The 13,198-nt window shown below is 49.2% G+C and overlaps 8 protein-coding genes across 8 annotated transcripts; 3 read left to right on the forward strand and 5 right to left on the reverse strand.

Moving 5' to 3' along the window:
• Positions 1 to 185: 185 nt before the first annotated feature.
• Positions 186 to 1,294, forward strand: N7516_004856 (tRNA 2'-phosphotransferase; the record flags this gene model as incomplete). The annotated part of the gene is made up of 2 exons (XM_057217576.1): positions 186 to 350; positions 422 to 1,294. The coding sequence occupies 2 exons, from the start codon at positions 186 to 188 to the stop codon at positions 1,292 to 1,294; spliced, it is 1,038 nt and encodes a 345-aa protein (XP_057079459.1).
• Positions 1,295 to 1,937: 643 nt separating this feature from the next.
• Positions 1,938 to 2,924, forward strand: N7516_004857 (intradiol ring-cleavage dioxygenase; the record flags this gene model as incomplete). The annotated part of the gene is made up of 3 exons (XM_057217577.1): positions 1,938 to 2,185; positions 2,251 to 2,683; positions 2,739 to 2,924. The coding sequence occupies 3 exons, from the start codon at positions 1,938 to 1,940 to the stop codon at positions 2,922 to 2,924; spliced, it is 867 nt and encodes a 288-aa protein (XP_057079460.1).
• A 153-nt stretch (positions 2,925 to 3,077) lies between these two features.
• Positions 3,078 to 3,985, reverse strand: N7516_004858 (alpha/beta fold hydrolase; the record flags this gene model as incomplete). The annotated part of the gene is made up of 2 exons (XM_057217578.1): positions 3,078 to 3,445; positions 3,550 to 3,985. The coding sequence occupies 2 exons, from the start codon at positions 3,983 to 3,985 to the stop codon at positions 3,078 to 3,080; spliced, it is 804 nt and encodes a 267-aa protein (XP_057079461.1).
• Positions 3,986 to 4,437: 452 nt separating this feature from the next.
• N7516_004859 (uncharacterized protein) lies at positions 4,438 to 5,415 on the reverse strand (the record flags this gene model as incomplete). The annotated part of the gene is made up of 1 exon (XM_057217579.1): positions 4,438 to 5,415. One exon carries the CDS (start codon positions 5,413 to 5,415, stop codon positions 4,438 to 4,440), a length of 978 nt encoding a protein of 325 aa, XP_057079462.1.
• Positions 5,416 to 5,686: 271 nt separating this feature from the next.
• N7516_004860 (aldo/keto reductase) lies at positions 5,687 to 6,781 on the reverse strand (the record flags this gene model as incomplete). The annotated part of the gene is made up of 5 exons (XM_057217580.1): positions 5,687 to 6,217; positions 6,281 to 6,462; positions 6,522 to 6,579; positions 6,639 to 6,649; positions 6,710 to 6,781. 5 exons carry the CDS (start codon positions 6,779 to 6,781, stop codon positions 5,692 to 5,694), a joined length of 849 nt encoding a protein of 282 aa, XP_057079463.1. The 3' UTR covers positions 5,687 to 5,691.
• An 835-nt stretch (positions 6,782 to 7,616) lies between these two features.
• N7516_004861 (putative translation factor pelota) lies at positions 7,617 to 8,965 on the forward strand (the record flags this gene model as incomplete). Its single annotated transcript, XM_057217581.1, has 3 exons — positions 7,617 to 7,694; positions 7,766 to 8,254; positions 8,321 to 8,965. 3 exons carry the CDS (start codon positions 7,617 to 7,619, stop codon positions 8,963 to 8,965), a joined length of 1,212 nt encoding a protein of 403 aa, XP_057079464.1.
• Positions 8,966 to 9,203: 238 nt separating this feature from the next.
• N7516_004862 (uncharacterized protein) lies at positions 9,204 to 10,444 on the reverse strand (the record flags this gene model as incomplete). Its single annotated transcript, XM_057217582.1, has 2 exons — positions 9,204 to 10,152; positions 10,209 to 10,444. The coding sequence occupies 2 exons, from the start codon at positions 10,442 to 10,444 to the stop codon at positions 9,204 to 9,206; spliced, it is 1,185 nt and encodes a 394-aa protein (XP_057079465.1).
• A 785-nt stretch (positions 10,445 to 11,229) lies between these two features.
• N7516_004863 (MFS transporter) lies at positions 11,230 to 13,133 on the reverse strand (the record flags this gene model as incomplete). The annotated part of the gene is made up of 2 exons (XM_057217583.1): positions 11,230 to 12,449; positions 12,503 to 13,133. 2 exons carry the CDS (start codon positions 13,131 to 13,133, stop codon positions 11,230 to 11,232), a joined length of 1,851 nt encoding a protein of 616 aa, XP_057079466.1.
• Positions 13,134 to 13,198: the final 65 nt, after the last annotated feature.

A 13,198-nucleotide genomic window follows, 5' to 3' on the forward strand; every position in this document is an offset into this window, starting at 1 on the left:
TAGATGTTGTCTTGCCCTCGAAGGAAGCTTGTATGATAGCAAAACGCGAAGACCTAAGGCGAGTTAGATAAGGTACGGGTTTGTAGAGCCGCATCCATGACCTCGGAGCTTATAACCAAATGCCCCACCAAAATATCATTCCCCAACTCTCCCCTCAAATTTCTCAAATCCCTCAAATTCCTCAAATGGATCACCCAAAAAACAACAAAGATAAGCGGGGACGTGGCCAAGGCCAAGGCCAAAGTCGTGATGTCCAAGTCTCCAAAGCATTAAGCTTGCTTCTGCGACATGCCGCTGAAAAGGAAGGCCTGAAGATGAACGCACAGGGTTATGCGAATGTGCCAGACGTGGTATGTAGCTTTGTTGTCCTTGTTATTCTAATAACCTATAATATAATATACTAACTATGTCCATGGTCTAGCTAAATTGGAGGAAACTTAAATCACTAAAAGTCACCTTCCCCGAGATTCTTCACGCCGTCGAATCCTCCGATAAAAAGCGCTTCGCCCTCCTCCACATTCCATCCGCACAACCCACCAAATCCACAACCCAAGCAAAAACAACACCAGTGGCAGACCCAGATGCAGAGCAAGAAGCTGCCACTATTGTGGGCGAAGACCAGCCCGTGACATCCGTCTTGGAGTCCGCACCTGCCACGAGCGAAGCCCAACAAACAGCTACCGATCAAGCATTATCCGTGAAAGATACTGACCCATCGAACTTTTTAATTCGCGCCACTCAAGGCCACAGCATCAAGACCGTCGATGCTGCCTCTTTCCTCGAGCCGCTTTCTCTGTCCGACGAATCGAAACTACCCGATACCGTCGTCCACGGCACGTTCCACACGACCTGGCCTGCGATCCTACAATCCGGTGGATTACGCTGTATGGGCCGGAACCACATTCACTTCGCCACTGGCCCGTCATTAGAGTCGGTGCTTACTGTCCACAATGAGGATACCGCGCGGGTTAAATCGACCCCCGACGACTCCCGCGTTATCTCGGGTATGCGGCGCGATGCGCAGGTTTTGATTTATATCGATGTACGCAAAGCGTTGAAAGTTGGTGTACCGTTCTGGCGCAGTGAGAACGGGGTCATTCTTAGTGAGGGCATACCTGTCACAAAGACCGGGGAGCCTGAAAAGGGCGAGGCGCAGAAGTTCGTCTCGCTGGACTTTTTCGATGTGGTCGTGGAACGCAAGGCTGGGCTGGGTAAGCTCTGGGAGCATGGGGAAGTTCTACAGGAACTTCCAGAGACCCTCACGAAGAAAGGGAATCCCAAGGGCCGGCGATGAGTGGTGATATGACTATGACACTTTCTGTGGGGATTATCATATCCAGCCGGGCTTTCTGTTGCTCAGCTCGACACAGACCAACACGGGAAATACAAATGATTCTCCTTCCAATGGTCTACACATTCAAGTATGGAGTCCTTTACACCCCACTTCGGACTTAGACCTAGCCCCTGAGGTGATAGGGTCTTGTTAAGCTGAAGGGGCCTGGAGTATACTTAGCATGTTATATTACTATCGCACTATCCTGGCCAAATTTGTATAAAAAGTAACTTATCCATCGTATTGACTGCGATAAAATTGATTCACCACAGGGGTTCTACCCGACTGCGGGGAAATCGGAAGCGCAACCTCTTCCGAATCGCCGCCAACCGACTTGTCAACTCGACACTCTCTGCGTTGTACACATCCGATACTTCGAACCCCAATCATGCCATTGGCACGGTTTTTGCGGGGTCATCCTTGAATAAGCGTCATGTCTTTTGGTCACATCTGGTTGGATGATAGACTGATCGAGTATATAACAGTCTCGTGGATTTTCAATAAATCACATACTCCTCTTTTACTGAAATCATCCTCCTTCTTTCTGTATTTTTGAGTCGCACTTGGATATCTCGTATTGCAACAGACTGATTTACACGCAACGATGGCGACGCACCGCTTCGATCCCACCTTCACCGACAATGTCATCAACGCGATGGGTCCCAAAACCACCCCGCGCATGCGAAAGCTCATGGCCGGCCTAATCAGACACATGCACGACTATGCGCGCGAGGAGGAGCTCACCGTCGACGAGTGGATGGCCGGCGTGCAGATGCTCAATTGGGCAGGACGGATGAGCGACGACAAGCGGAATGAGGGACAGCTAGTCTGCGATGTACTAGGACTGGAATCGTAAGCCGAAGTGTTGTTTGCGGGGAAAAGTCAGCAGCTAATGAGTGTTTGTTTTACAATAATAGCCTTGTCGACGAAATCACCTTCACTCTCGCCGAGGAAGCACAAGATGCACCCACAGCCACGGCCATCCTGGGCCCGTTCTTCCGCGCCGATACACCGTACCGCGAAAACGGCGAGGACATCGTCAAGACGAAACCGGCTGATGCGGAGATGACCTTCATGCACGGTCGCGTCTTGGACTTCCAGACCAAGCAGCCTCTTGTCGGTGCGACGGTTGAGGTGTGGCAGGCTTCCACGAACGGGTTGTATGAGCAGCAGGACCCCGAGCAGGTTGAGTTCAATCTGCGCGGCAAGTTCAAGACAGATGAGGATGGGAAGTACTCGTTTTACTGTCTACGTCCGACGCCGTATCCTGTTCCGAACGATGGTCCTGCTGGAAAGCTTATTGAACTGATGGATCGTCACCCTTTCCGTCCTGCTCACATTCACCTTATTGTAAGTTTTATTCTTGATATCGGATTATTGAGTTGGAAGCTAATATCCTATACAGGCTACCTATGATACCTACCGTCCTTTGACAACACAGATCTTCGACCGGAAGGATAAGTACCTTGACAATGACTCCGTGTTTGCTGTCAAGGACTCGCTTGTCGTGGACTTCGTGCCGCGCAAGGATGATCCTCAAGCTGCCCTTGAACTCAATTACGATGTTAAACTGGTGAAATTTGAGAACTAGTACCAATGGCGCATGAGCCAGCAGCTGGATTAAAGTAGCAATTTGTGATTTGTGATGTACTTGACGATAGCGAGATTAAATATAACGAAGATAACCAAACAAATTTACTACCTAGGTAGCATATTCATTATTCCTTTCTAAATAGAGGCTCTTTCAAGCATTCACAACGTTCGCGAACTTCGCAATTAACTCACCCACCTCATCAGCAGCCTCAATACAATGCCAATGTCCAACCCCCTTCAATACCTCCAGGGACTTCTGCTTACTGGAGACATGATAAAAGATATGCTGACACCCCTCCATAGAAGCAGACTTATCCTCGTCGCCGGCAATAAGCAGGAAAGGCGCCTTGACAGCAGCATAGTCCGCCGGTTTAGCGGCCGCAATAGCACGACATAGCGCAGCATAACCCTTCGGATCCTGTCCCAAGATCAACTCCCGAATGAAAGCCTTTTGAAGCGGGGTGCTACGCGAACCGACAGCTCCAAAGGGGATGGTATTTGCCATTGGCTCGATTCCAGCTGCGGAGGATTTAGCACATTTGTATGGATATATGGATATTGGAGAAGAACACGCATGAAACATAGATGCATAATCAGATAGACTAGAATAAGGAAGAACTTACATTCAAGGACAGTGTCCGATCTCTTATTCATGACCGTCACCAGCATATCTGACGGGTGCGTCGGCCCAATGGCCACAACGCCCTGTAGACGGTCGGGATACCGTGCGCCTAGCTCTGTCACTACGATCCCGCCCATTGAATGGCCGACTACCACGGCCTTGGGGACTTGCAGCGAGTCTAGCACGCCGATGACATCCTCTGCGATGCCGGGGATCGTGACTGTGTCATTCGTGTACGGGGAGCGGGCGGCGCCGTAGGTGTCGATTGTGATACAGCGGTGGAGTTTTGTAAGGTGTGGGATTACTGGGTAGTAGTAGTTTTGTGAGGAGCCTAGGCCGTGGATGAAGATGAAGGTTAGGCCGGTTGGGGTTGGAGGGCCGGCGGGGTGGGAGTCGGCATAATAGAGACGGTGGTCATTTCCTTGGACGAACGGCATTGTGGATTGGGAGTTTGATAGGAATGGGCTTTCAAAACGACAATGTATGAAGGAATGGAGGAATGAAGAAATAAAAAAGCGGGCAGGCGCCTAGAGACCTATGTTGTATACAAATGATAAGTGTAACGTCATTCCCGATGGGATTCTGGCTACAATAATAAGATATACAAGTGTACACAGTGTTCTGAATCCTCCTAGCCGTTTTGTGGTCATTCCGTCGGAACAATTCAGCTCTCAGCTCTTATGTTGTACTCCAAAATATATGAGAACTCCCGAACTGAAAGGGCTTCGTTGTGTATCCGAAAATGGGCGGATAATCACCCGATGGTCGGTCCGGATCCGATCCCCATAGCGCCAAGACTTCCCTGGACAATGTACGAATAAGAGGACTCCAAAGCTGGAAGACTTGGCGACAAAATGTTGCTGAAGCGATTTACCAAGTTCAAATGAAATCATTGAGAGTTGTTTTTATCGAGTTCGTCAAAAGGGTCACCGCTTCCGTGTGCAAATGCTTCTTCGATCCAATCCGCAGTCTCGTCTCTAAAGGAATCTCCAAAAGAGGACGCCAATGTGGGTCTAATGCACGGTCGATCAGACAAAGGAGTCTGTAAAGGCGATATTTCCTTGGGTGGAGAGGGATTTTTCGTTCCAGGACTATTCGTTTGTGAAATAATAGCTGCTTCAGCTTCAAGGAAATCGGCGGGATCGTACTGGAAAGATTCCCCAAAAGACGATTCTAGCTTGAGCACAGCCGGGGGAGGTTGTAGGTATGATGATTCATTGGGTATAGAGAGTTTCTTCGTTTCTTCGTCAGTCGCTAGCGTGGTAGCAGCCGTCTCGGCTTTCTTCATAACTTCGTCGTCGTCGAACGCTGAGCAGTCCGAGAACTCATCATCATCCTTGAATGAAGCACGGGTCGCGGTGCCGATATCCTGACCTTCACCCTTTTCCAGAACGCCTACCTCCTGAAGCTCAGATAGGTCATTTTCCAATTCCTCATCCAAATCGTCAAAGGCATCTGATTCAGCTTCCGTATCCCCACCCTCGCTCCCCAGATTGTCATCATGTGATTCGATCTCCGTAGTTGTAGGCGCAGGCTCCGGTACCGCAGGTGACTGTCGCTTTCCGGCCCCTAGGAACATTGAAAGCAGCGGCTGACTCGATGGGACGCGTGCTGCATTGGGATCCGGGATACCGCGACGCTTCCGCTCTTCACGAGCCTGCGCCTCCTGCTCGGCTTTCCGTTTCTTGTTGGCGATTCGTTTCTTTTCCTGGTCGCGTAGCTTCTTTGCTTTCTTTTCCCGCTCCTCTTCGCGATCTAGCCGCGCGATCTGGGATGCGGTGAACTGGAATCGTTGGTTGCTGCGCTGGTACCGGCGTTTGACAGTCTTGGATTTCTCCAAGATGATGCGAGGCGGCTCATCCGGCATAGTGGAGGCAACCGTGGCAGCGACTGCCTGCTGCTTGTACGATCATGGGGATGGAGGGCTGTGGTGTGTTGTACCAGAAAGAGTTGGAAGTCGCGATGTTGTTTTTGTTTGGCGGTGATACGTTGTGCCGACCGCGGAAGTCAACAATTTACCAAATTGGGTACACTCTTCCAGATGTTCTATTATTGATTTATATTCAGCGTGTTTTTTGGGTGCTTGGAATTTGATTCCCTAATTCTATTTACACGCTAGGCTTTGCTAATTCGCGGATGTCATTTAGATCTTGCAGTCACGGACGGGATCCCAGCAGACAGGCTCGTACGTGTTGAGCTCCAGGCTGGCCATGTCCTCATCCGACAGCGTGAAGTCAAAGACCTGCGAGTTCTCCAGAATGCGAGACTCGGTCACCGACTTAGGCAGGGGCACATATCCCTTCTGCAAACTCCAGCGGACCAAAATCTGAGCCTCGCTCTTACCGTGCTTCTTAGCTAGGTTCTGCAGAACCGGCTCCTTCATGCGGGTCGCTTGCACGAGGGGAGAGTATGCCTCGACAATGATGTTGCGTTTCTGCAGCCACTCCGCGATATCCTCACGTGGGCACCACGGGTGGATCTCGTACTGACCGACAGTGATTTGTCCGCCCGCTTCGCTCTTGATGTACTCTTCCAACTCCTCAAGGTGCTGGATAGCAAAGTTGGACACGCCCAACGAGCGGACGTGGCCTGCCTTTTGAGCCTCCACGAGTGCGCGCCATGTGCCGAGGCGGTCCTCCTTGCCACCATAGGGTGCGTGAATCAACAGACTGATAGTCACAGTGTTAGTTCGGTAACCGGCTTTGTTTTCCGGAGAGAAAGGAGGTCCTTACAGGTCAATGTAGCCAAGGTTTGCCGCGGCAATGCTTTCCTCGATGGCCTTCTTTGCCTTTTCGTACCCCATGGATTTCGAGGGCACCTTGCTGGTATAGAAGATCTGCGAGCGATCAAGTCCAGACGCGCGGATGGCGGCGGCACTTTCCAGTTCATTTCCGTAGACTTTGGCGCTGTCGACCTGGAATAGGATGGTTAAAATCCGGAACACTTGCTGCTAGCGGTTCTGCAGCTGCTTACATGGCGGTATCCGAGCTCAATGGCCTTGCGGGTCACTTTCTCGGTGACATCGGAGGGACTGGTCAAGAATCAGTCAATATAATCTGCCGCAGGGCTTTGATACAACGATAACCATACGTTTGGTAAACCTAATTCCCAGCATAAGTGTTAGTCATATATATCAGACCTCCAAGGGTCAATATACTCACTCCGAACCCAACAACGGGGATCTCGTAGCCCGAGACCAACTTATAGGTAGACTGCAGCGAAAGAGGGGCCATGATGTACGAATATTTTGATGAGTTGAAAGGAACAAGAAGGTAAATGAGGGGGCCTTTAATAGATAAAGGTTTGGATATCCACGGACCACCTCGGTCCAGTAATTTCCGCCGGTTTCTTGGAGCTTGACGCCATCTAAGTGGGGATATACTACATCGGGGGCTAGATGTGGTTATATCAATGGCTGATCAATACGACGTGGGGCTCATATGAGTAACTTGACGGACATAAGGGACTTAGAAGGAAATAAGAATTGTCTATTTAGTTTGCCCTGATAGGACGGACTTACCCTGAAGACTTTCAACGTTGGAAGTTTTGATGTCAAGACTCAACTTTACCCCAATCTGATCTGATTAGGGTTCAGTCTTATCGATAAGGAATGACTGGTGAATATGCCGCAGGGTAATGTTTTCATACTACTACTTCATATCATATATTTTTTAGAGGCTTAGAATATCAGCAATCCCTTATTCCCTGACAACCCATCAACAACCAAAATTGATCTCTTAGAATGAGTGTATCCCAAGAGCAAGTGATATTCTTGCAGAACGGCCGGGCGGTAATAAACGGCAATATCATATAGTGGGGTTGTGTTTGGCAAGTTCAACATCTTCAATGCCCTCAGGTTAGGTTGATTTGCTCGAATATTTCCCTTTTACAGGAGCATTCCAAAGCTCTTAAATGTTTGATCTGTTTCCATACAGCCCTTTTATTCCTCCAAATCGCGCATTTTCTAGGCAACATATGACAACATTGCAATAACAACATCTAACCCGCCCTCATCGCCTTTTACCTTCTCAAACCCTCAGCCTATAACCGTGCAATATCACCGCAGGAATGCGTTGTATCAAGAACAAAATTGAGCACAATGGCTCTGGGGCGGTTACATTGTGCCCGGACGAGCCAGAAGATATGGTATCGAAGTCCTCACTTTCTTTCCATCTCAGCACCCCGCAGTCATCTAATATACAATCCGATAAATATAGTGGCACGCATATAACCTGATCCGACCAGGCGATATCCTCCGAGCCAGCGCAATTCGTCGAGTTACCACAGTTCAGGATACCGGGTCCACGAGCTCGGCGCGCGTTCATCTGAACCTCATAATTCGCGTGAAGAATCTCGACTTTGATCCGCAGAGCTCCCAGCTCCATGTATCAGGACAAATTATGAACGAAACACAACACACAAAAATCGGACAATTCCATACACTCGATCTAGAGTTGAATCGCAATTTCACATTAGAGAAAGAGGTTGGGTCAGATGGAGAAGGTGTCGGGTGGGACAGTATTGCAATTGAGTCACTCAAGGATGCTGTGGACGAGGGCGGGAAGCGCCGTGCGGAGGCTGTCGCAGTAGTGATGCAGGAAGGACTTGCTCATATCTGCTTTATTGGTCAATTCCAGACAATATTGAAGCAAAAGATCGAGATGTCTGTCCCGCGGAAACGGCAAGGAGGAGGGGATCATGATAAAGTGGGTTTCTATTGTTGTCTCAGTGTGTCTTTCGACAAGGTCAAAACTTACACCACATATTTCCAGGGAATGAACAAGTTTTTCAAAGTTACACTCGAGACCCTTCTTCGACAAATGGAGTTCAATACCAGTCTTACTTCAGGCGCCAACAACGAAGCTGTCCGGCCTGTGCTTCTCGCCTCGCCCGGTTTTGTCGCCTCTGGCTTCCAAAAATACATCCAATCCGAGGCATCAACAACGACTCCTGGGCTCAAGCGACTTCTTCCCAGTCTCGTGGTTGTGCACTCCGCATCCGGTTACACGAATTCACTATCAGAGGTCCTGCAGTCACCTGCAGTTAAGACCATCCTGGCTGATACTAAGTATGCCCGGGAGACCAAATTGATGGACGACTTCCTAGAACAACTGCGCAAGGAGACCAACAAAGCAACCTATGGTCCCCGCGAGGTTGAGCATGCAGTTGAACAAGGTGCTGTCGGCCGAGGTGGTGGAGTGCTCATTGTTTCGAACCGTTTGTTTCGATCACAGGATATCGCTGAGCGTAAACGCTGGGTGTCGCTTGTGGATCGTGTCCGTGATGTTGAGGGTGGTGATGTGCGAATTCTCAGCTCAGATCATGAAAGTGGAAAGCGTCTGGAGGGGCTGGGTGGCATCGCTGCGCTTTTGACATTCCCTCTTATTGAGCCAGACTTTGACTCTGATGCAGAATAGAAGGGCCATTCAACGGGCCATCAAAGAATACAAAGATTTATTAGAACATATGGCATAATCAAAGCATTCAATAATCAGATGAACAGCATGCCTCTATTGAGACTTTCTCGAGAAATCCAATCCAAAATTTGTCAGACTGTAGATGAATGAAAAAATCAGCCATTGGTCCATGAGGTGTAGAAAATCAGGGTTTGTTGTGTATTTCTCATGGTATCGTCCCTGCTATTTAGGCAACACATCAAAAGAACTGGTTCAAAGTCTCCGAGATGTTCATTGGTCCCCTATCTTTCATGACTGCTCGTTTGGCAGGGCGATCTCCTCTTTCAGGTGGCTCGCTCCGCTTCTTCTCCCTTGCACGTTGCTGCTTCTCGATATCAAGCTTTTGCTTCACAGGATCTCGGGTAAACAATACAATTGATTTTGCATTATAACGAGAGCGGACAACTACCCTGTCTCTTCTGCTGTGGTCGGCAGTTGGTAGTTTGAACTCCAAAATCGAGAGATTCGTGGGTAGGGATGATGGTCTTCTCGAGCCCTCGACTTCGGATGTTTGGAGACTAGACTGGTACACATGGAGCAAGGCCAAGAGGTTATCATCGATTGTCTTTGTAGTTCCATGGGCCTCCCAAAACCAATCGAGTCTGCAGGCCGACCATCCCTTTATGGGAATGATGTTATTTGCGGGCCTATCGTACCCTTGAATCGTTTCGGTGATCATCTTACACTCGTACGCCACAACTAGCTGTAGCTCTGGCAGCTCACGTAGAGCTTCCAGTGTCGCAATTGTCATTTCGTGTTGGTGGTAAAATCTAAGAATGCGGAGGTGTTGTAGTGCTTTTGATTCAATCCAACCACGCACAAACCCATCTTGCAAGGGCATGCCGTTGTTGCTGACACGCGCTGGTTCCACTAGGGTGAGATTCGACGGATATGGCTCACTGTAAACGTCCAGAGCAACCAAATTCTTTATGTTTGGTATAGTAGCCAGGTCTGTAGCAGTGCAGTAGGTAGTTGCAATCGTCAAGATTGCACGCCAGCGAAAGTCATCGCTATTAAGAATACCCATGTAGTCTCTTAATGGCATTTTAGGACAGCCAGCATTGAGGCAGTAGTAAGGACTAACCTCGTGGAATTGTGCCGGATAAACACTGGTCATTATTTTCCACATGTGCATTGTCTGCTTGTTGCTGTGCAGGCGGTCAGATATGAACAAACAGAGAGTCCTCTAATTATTACTTACCACCTTTTGAGGGCATCCCAAAGGTATTTTGCCAAATACCAGGAGACGTATTCAAACAGCTCGGGCTTCAGCGCCGACTGGTCCTGCAGGAGTGCTCTCATGGCTGCATGTTTGAGCGATCCAGATCCTCGATCATTGGTTGCCTCCCATCCATAGGGTAAAAATGGAAGTTCATGATACCATGTCAGACCGAGACGTACGAGCCCGGGGGGCTGGTTGTCTTCAAGGATGATGGACATCACGGAACGGAATCATGGCCAGAATCAGCGGGGATTCAGTGATTGTTGCAGTTTGGTGTTTTAGCAATACCCATGGATGAGATTATAGGGAAGGCTGGTGTCTTCCCAAAATCAGACATCAAATGTTTGAAGTTGGACGTGTGTTTGGAGTCGAAGCGCGACTGATTTGATACCTGCACGTGACCCTATCTTATACAGACCATTATTATGCTGTTGGAAGCGATTTGGGTCTTTTTTTATATGTAAAACAGGCTATGATTAGGGAAATACCCAAATATGTAGAGACTTAATATGTTAATAACATATTATTAGTGTGTTAACAACATGTTATCCACAGTTTTACCATATTCAGCACTCATAGGGTTAGTCTGCTTTGGATTTCACCTTTTTATACCCCCAAGTGTTCTTTGTTCGTTTATATTCATGGCATGAGGAACTGCTGTAGAGAAAGAAAATTTCAGTTGATTGGTAGCTCAGGGAATGACTCTAGTGATTTAACTAGTGGACAAGATCGAGGTCAAGACCCCTGACAAAGACCCCATTCTCTGGCAAGTGGTTTGGGTCTATAGCATGGAGGATCTCGACCTAACAGAACAAATGGATTTTTCACAGGATAATTAGCTTGCAATTTTTTGTACAATGGGGTTCGGCTTTGAGAACCCTGTGAACAACATATCAAGATCAACAGAGGAGCACTAGCTAGGATAGTGAGATATTCATCGCCATACTTAAAGCCCAGACTATCCCCATGGGCCATGGCCTCCATGCCTCCATGCACACATACCTCAGCCCTCATTCCTACGTGCATACCGACTATACGCACGTATTTTATACCCCTTCCAGTAGAGCAAATAAGGGACAGGCAAAAACAAAAACGAAATGCCACCCATGACAGTCAACGTCCATCCAGTTCCAAGCCTCATATACATCGGTTCCGCAGCAATCCTCATACCACCGGCAGAAATAAGCCGCAGCAACTGAAGAGAGGAGAGGGCGCTTGCAGTATATGCCTCGAACGCATCGGCAACGTACTGGTACCCCGAGATGAAAAGACAGATCGTCCCGAAGCCAAAAAAGACCGAAGCAACGACTGGACTCCAATACGAGATTTCGAGTTTGGCCGTCCAGCCCATCCAGAATAGCGAGATGGGGACGAAAGGCGCACCGAACATAGACATGTACAAACTGATCTCCGGGTCCGGGCGGTGCTGGCCTCTCTCACGGCTGCGGTAGATTTCTCTACGGAGGAGCCACATTGAAACCGGGATTGCCAGTGCAGAAAGAAGAACTCCGACCTCAATGGCCAGGAATGCGAGGGCGATAGAAGTTGGGCTGAAGTGGCTTGCTACCTCATAGATGAAGACGAAACCCCCGATGAATGTGTAGAGGACTATGAAGAGGAGGGAGAGGGAGACCGCATGGATCATGATGATTGGTTCTGTCATAAAAAGCTGAAATGGTCGGTATAGTGAGGCACGCAAGCGGTAGGCGAATGTGGCTCTTCTGAACTCTAGTGGAGACCGGTACCGGTCATCGCCTGTCAGGCGGCGGAGCTCTTTCGCTTTCCAGTACAGCAGGACCGGGCTGTATGTCTCGGGCAGGAAGAACACAACCGGGATCAGGACGAGTCCTGCCAGGATTATGGTCATCCAGTCGACCCAGCGCCAGCTTACCGAATGTGAATTGACGGCGAATGCTCCTGGTACTGGTCCCACCAATGGACCCGTGAAGATGATTATTGCAAAGATAGGGAAGGCGTAGACTCGTTCGATGCGTGACCAGACGTCCACGAGGGATGCTGCTGATAAAATCGCCGGGGCAGACCCGAAGAAACCAGCTAAACCACGGCAAACAATTCGCTGTGCCGCTGTTTGGGAAAGCCCTGCGCCCATGTCGAACAACATGAACCCAATCATGGTGGGGATGTACACGGGGTTGCGTCCGACGACTTCTGATATAGGTCCTGTAACTACTGCGCCTAGTCCAGTACCAATCAAATACATAGCTTGATGATCTTGGTTAGTCTGGTCGAATAAATTCAAAGTGTTCACCACGTACCAGTCGGTAAAGTCTGAACCACAGAGCCGGTACCATACACTTTTTTGGTGGTTTCGTAAGCAGTGGCATCGATTGTGGATGCCCAGAAGATCACAAAAGCAGTAAGTGAAGTGAGAATAGTCGTAAACGCCCGACGACTGAATGTCCAGTTGTGAGGATCCATCGTGTCATAGTCACCTTCAAATGTGACGATGATGACTTTGTTCCTTTTCTCTGACTCAACATCAGTCTCACTATCAGTCGCATGGTCAGATGGCCAAGATCTTTCAACGCCAGTCACCATAATATCAGCCGTGTTTCCCAGCGTCTCTTCTGCATTGATGGTATGCGGATCCGTTGAGATTGACGGGTCCATCTCCGCGCCCTCGATATCTCCTTCCCGCCCCAAATGTGATCGAGCGGTATGGCGAGGTTGAAGGGCCGGCCCAGATATCAAAGTGCGATGGCCGTGTTCCCTCCTTTGTCCGGCAGCCCAGTCATCCGCTGGCTCGCGAGGATACGTGTGGATCTCTCCTTCATGGTAATCGTAGCGGCCCTCGTGGGTCCAGACATCCCCGGGCTTCTCATGTTTTGTAACAAATTGTTGCTCGATCTTTCTGCGGATCCTGCGGTGCTGGATGATTGACTGCATTGTGCTTGATTCGGGAATATGCGTTTCGGGTTCGTATCCGCGCTTGTTACTCGAGTATTCAGAAC

Source organism: Penicillium verrucosum (genome assembly GCF_028828655.1).
Source record: "Penicillium verrucosum strain IBT 35672 chromosome Unknown utg000001l_segment0_segment0, whole genome shotgun sequence".
Taxonomy (NCBI): Eukaryota; Fungi; Ascomycota; class Eurotiomycetes; order Eurotiales; family Aspergillaceae; genus Penicillium; species Penicillium verrucosum.